Source organism: Haemaphysalis longicornis, unplaced genomic scaffold (genome assembly GCF_048455015.1).
Source record: "Haemaphysalis longicornis isolate Haplotype H1 unplaced genomic scaffold, Haemaphysalis longicornis Haplotype H1 scaffold_1, whole genome shotgun sequence".
Taxonomy (NCBI): domain Eukaryota; kingdom Metazoa; phylum Arthropoda; class Arachnida; order Ixodida; family Ixodidae; genus Haemaphysalis; species Haemaphysalis longicornis.
In genome coordinates this window covers 363185769-363190480 of record NW_027526203.1, presented here as the reverse complement: position 1 = coordinate 363190480, position 4712 = coordinate 363185769, and the positions used below count along the sequence as shown (strand labels likewise).

The 4712-nt window shown below is 49.0% G+C and overlaps 1 protein-coding gene across 1 annotated transcript; it reads right to left on the bottom strand.

The window, feature by feature from the left end:
• Window positions 1–724: 724 nt before the first annotated feature.
• On the bottom strand, window positions 725–1741 carry LOC144170930 (uncharacterized). Its single transcript, XM_077700930.1, has one exon. The coding sequence runs from the start codon at window positions 1502–1504 to the stop codon at window positions 725–727; it is 780 nt and encodes a 259-aa protein (XP_077557056.1). The 5' UTR covers window positions 1505–1741.
• Between the last annotated feature and the right edge of the window lie 2971 nt (window positions 1742–4712).

Below are 4712 nucleotides of genomic sequence, written 5' to 3'. Positions count from 1 at the left end.
GCGCAGCCAATAGACAATTGGATGTAGCCAATGCAACGTCACACTTGTGCAAGTGACGCAGCTTACATGCTCGATAAGTTTGCTCTTCGGTGGGCCAGTAAATAAAGCCGGCGAGATTTATTTTGAGGCAAGGTATGGTACAACAATATATGCTGCGTTTATTTCCTTGTAGCTACTGTTGCAGCATACATTTAAAGTAGACATTACTTCTTTTCTGCAATTTAAGCACCTCAGAGAAATATGCCACCGTAACGGCCTTGCATATTTGAATAGCGAGTTAAGAGGGCGCCTAAAGCAATCGTGTTAACACTTTTCGGAGAGAATTATATCTGCTTTTAGGTTACCTGTCTTGCTATCACTTGGACATTTCTGTCTGCAATCGCTAATTCCCTGCGTAATTTCAGCAAAGGCGCAAAAGAATTTCTTCGTATTTTAAAGGAAGTCCTTGAATGTACTTGGTTTCATCTGAACTCCTAAAATATATATTTTTATCAGGAACTGTCTTAACTACGCTATGAACATGGCGCAATAAATGAAACACATGAAACGTTTTTTTCCTCACAGGAGATCAATCATATACTTTATTTCGCGACTAGCAATGTCATGGTCAAGATGGGGATGACATTTACAGAAATGCAGTCAGTGTAAACATTGACGTGCACGGATGACTTCTGCACGGATATCCCGCGCGCAGCATCCAGCTCCATTCACAGCCTACGCCATGTTAGCGCCGACGACGCCCATAGCCCTTCTTGACACCATTAAGCCCGTAGCCGTAGCTTCCGAGACCGGCGCCGTGTCCTCCTGCAAGCCCTCCCAGACCTCCGAGGCCTCCGTAGCCTCCATAGCCTCCAAGGCCTCCAAGACCTCCAAGACCTCCAAGACCTCCAACACCTCCAACACCTCCAACACCTCCAAGACCTCCAAGGCCGAGCCCTGGGCCCAGACCTCCGCCGAGACCACCCAGCCCCCCGGCGGCGAGCCCGGCCGCGGTGTAGGTGACCACAGGGCGAATAGTATGCGAAACCGAAGCCACCGGCTGCCTCACGTATGAGACCACTGGCTTGGTGACATAGCCGACGCGCACGACGGGCTGCTTCACATATTGCACGGTTGCCACGGGCTTAGCGACCGCTACTGGTGCTGCCACCGCCACCGGAGCTGCCACTACGGGCCCCGCGCCAACGGCCAGCCCTGGTCCATAGCCGCCCAGCCCGACGCCTCCGAGACCGGCACCTCCGAGACCGGCACCTCCGAGACCCAAACCTCCGTAGCCGACCCCGCCGAGGCCAGCGCCGCCCAGACCGACGCCTCCCAAGCCAACGCCTCCGAGCCCGAGTCCACCGTAGCCGAGACCACCTAGGCCCACGCCACCGAGACCGGCAGCTCCGAGACCACCGCCGTACCCGAGGCCGCCGACGTCGCCCGAGTAGGCACACGCCACCAAGGTCGAAAGGATTGCCAGCTGGGAGGAGCGGGTGTCAAGTATATGCGTGAGCAGCATTAGCAGGAAGTTACAGATATAGCCGGACGCAGAGAAGCCATACAACTACACAATTACAACTTCCAAGATCCTGTCATACACACGCTATGTTGAACATAAGAATTACAGTGCATTATAAATCTCAAAAACATATATCAGTAACTATGTCGTAGTCAAACTTCCCTAAAACATTCATTATATAAGACTGACGGTCGAATCAGGGCACATCTTTTCAAGTTACTTGGAACAACGAGCGTAACTAGGATCGCGCGCGTTGTATCCTTTCCTGGAGTCTCACAGGTGCAAGGTTGACTTTGAACATAAACGTTAGTCCGTGTTCTGGCGCCGAAAATGCCCTTTAATCTAGTGCAAGTGTGACTGTCTCCTCACTACAACGCTGTTACAATATGTTACCTACGCGTAGAAACAAAACCCATTGCAACCCCTGAAACGATCTCTTATATTAGCTCTCTAATCCATGCAAAAAACGCCATAAATTACCCGCCCACTTATTTGAGCAAATGAAGCGTTCATCACAGGAGGCGCTCAACCCAAACACATGCCGTTTCGAGGCGGTGGCACCTACAATAAAATGTTGTCATCTATTAACAACGCTTTGGAGCACAGGAACACAACATCGCAGCATAAACACCTGCTACCGCTTCTAACGCAGAAACTCCGGCGCGAATGGCGGAAGTTTTGTTTACAACATGTACACTATATTGTTAATCATCAAAATAATACGGGTAGGCTCTTCTGTTCACTTCACGTAATCCGGCTAGTTGTCGATGCTTCCGTAGTGGAGGTCAACGCCACTGCGAATGCACCAAACCTTGCTCGTCAAACTTGGTTCGAGGGGCAGCTGAGCACCCTTCGGGCCACACGATCGGAGGGTACGGGTCACTCCTTTTGCACCAGGCAGCGCATACTTACGAGAGCGTACATGGCTGCTTCGGCTGCTTGTTTTTCACGGGCTTTACGAGACTGTGACGAGCTATGGACCCATGCCCGCTTTTATACGGATGCTCCGTAGATGACAACCGCGAGCTGCGACCTCCTCCCCAGTTCCGGGGCACAGGCTGGGTTCGGGAGAGGGGGTCGCAGGGATGAGCCCGGCCCAGGCTCTATGGAGCCAATAGTTCCGAGCTTTAAGTTCAGCACGTACGAGCGCCCGATTCTCACACCCGCCGCTATAAGAGACGAGGATGCAAGCGCGCGAGTTCTTTATCACTTCCCATCTGGCGACGAGGTTTTTTTATATATTCTATGTCGGTGCCCGTCCCCCTGACTACCGTCGTTTCCTTTCTTCCGCCGCTGGCCCCGTGGATGCTTTCCTACAAGGCGGTTGATTTTAGCCCAATCTTGGGTATGCATCGGGCGTTTCCTGGCTGAGCGTTTCCTGCTGCGTGCAGCATCGCGATGTGGGACGGCACATCCAATTACTAAACACGCGTAATACACACTTTAAAGAGATTTTTTTGGGTACTTTCAATTATTTATTTTTCTACAGGGAAAGTAATACCCGCCGTCACCCACCGCCATACTCTGCTGCTCTCAGCGCGAAAGGAAATGCCATGGTTTGCTACTATACATAAAGTTGCTGGGGGACGCAGACAAACACGGACGCAGCGTAGCAAAGCGGCAGAGGACGCAACGGTATTATAGTCCACCTGTGTATCAGCTTCCCACATCACAACAGTGTAGCTAGCGAATGACTGATAGGTGTAGGACTTGGCTTTCATCACGCCAAGTAGCAATGCGGTAGCGACCCGGCAGTCTGTTGTGGCCTGTTTCCGTCATAGGCGGGTACGGCTAGGAGCTTGTTTCCTCCCGTCATTGCCTCTGTTGTGCCATATACAGCAAACCTTCGCTATGGTAAAATCGCCTTATTCAAAATCTCGCTTGATTGGAAAAGTTCCAAGGTCTCTGCTGCGGTGAATCCAGAGCAAGCAATCCCAGCTTTTAGCGAAGTATCACTTTTAACAATGCTAGTTTCTTGTTCCGAGTCTTATAACGAAGTTTACTGTATAATGTTCCCACTTCAATAAATTTTCATGCTTGTACAGCCGATTTAGATCCAGTCTGTTGGGAAAAACGTATTAGTTAGCCCACAGGGGCTTCGGTGCTTTTTTCAGGGAACTCAACGCGGCCGTCATTATAGGTATTGCTGCCCACATTCTGTGGCAAATACAAACATGAAGTAGGAAATTCTTTTATTTTTTTTTTCGCAGGTAGAAACAACATCGGCGAGTCAATGCTTGTCTAATATTAGTCAGTATTTATGCCTTCATGCCGTATTATTGAAGCATACTCGTAGGTCAGGGCTCCCATTACAATGACAGTTAGGGTGCTTGAACTTTGCAATGAGGCAAGCAATAAAAGAAACGGAAGTAAGGGAGAGTACACGCTTATTTTAGCGCCGTGCTTAGCTTGCTGGCAAAAATGATGGGGATACCTTTTCGGTGTAGACACTGAAGTATAACTTGTGCAGGAGCAGTTAGCGATTTTCAAGGCTGATTCGTCTAACACATCAGTATTGCTCGACAAGCGTACAATAAAGTTGTGGATAGACGAGCGTGGGTGTGGTATTGCTTCTTTCAAGCAAAGTAAGTAGAAGTCCATTGATATAGGTTATAAAAGTTAATACTACTGGAAGCAAGGTACGTATAAATAAACAATAGAATACTGCTCAGGAGAAAACCAAGATCATCATCTGCGGAACCATCAGCATTGAAGCCTAGATTTCGGAGCGCCTTCCGACACTGGCATGATTGACTTTCGTGGTGTCTCCTTTAGGGGCATTTCGAATTGTTAATTAGATGCTCAAGCATTTCAATGTCGACTCAACGAGAAAACCCGTCTGTCCGTCTGACCCCTTGACGTGTCCCACTATGGCCGCATGCAAAAATAGTACGAATTAAAGGTCCTACAGCCTTCAAATTTTCTTATAAGACCACTGATATTGCCTCTAGAAAAATCTCTTCCCAGCAATGCATTCGCGTATTGTATTCAAGCTGACATCAAAAAGACTGATGTATATAGCGCTTTACAGGGATACTTGGGGCCTGTGAAGTTATGTAATAAAAAAGCGGTATAGGCCTTCGTGCTTTGATATCAGGCACCACAATGCCTCCCTAGCAACGCACTTGTGTACAGTAGTGAAGCCGACTTGAAAGGGGCTTGGTGCGTAGCATAGTGGCTTCAACATTTATCCGACAGTTCTCACTTA

What these genes read in the sequence shown, in the direction of transcription:
- LOC144170930 (XM_077700930.1), bottom strand. Translation starts at nt 1,504, where the DNA reads ATGCTGCTCACGCATATACTTGACACCCGCTCCTCCCAGCTGGCAATC.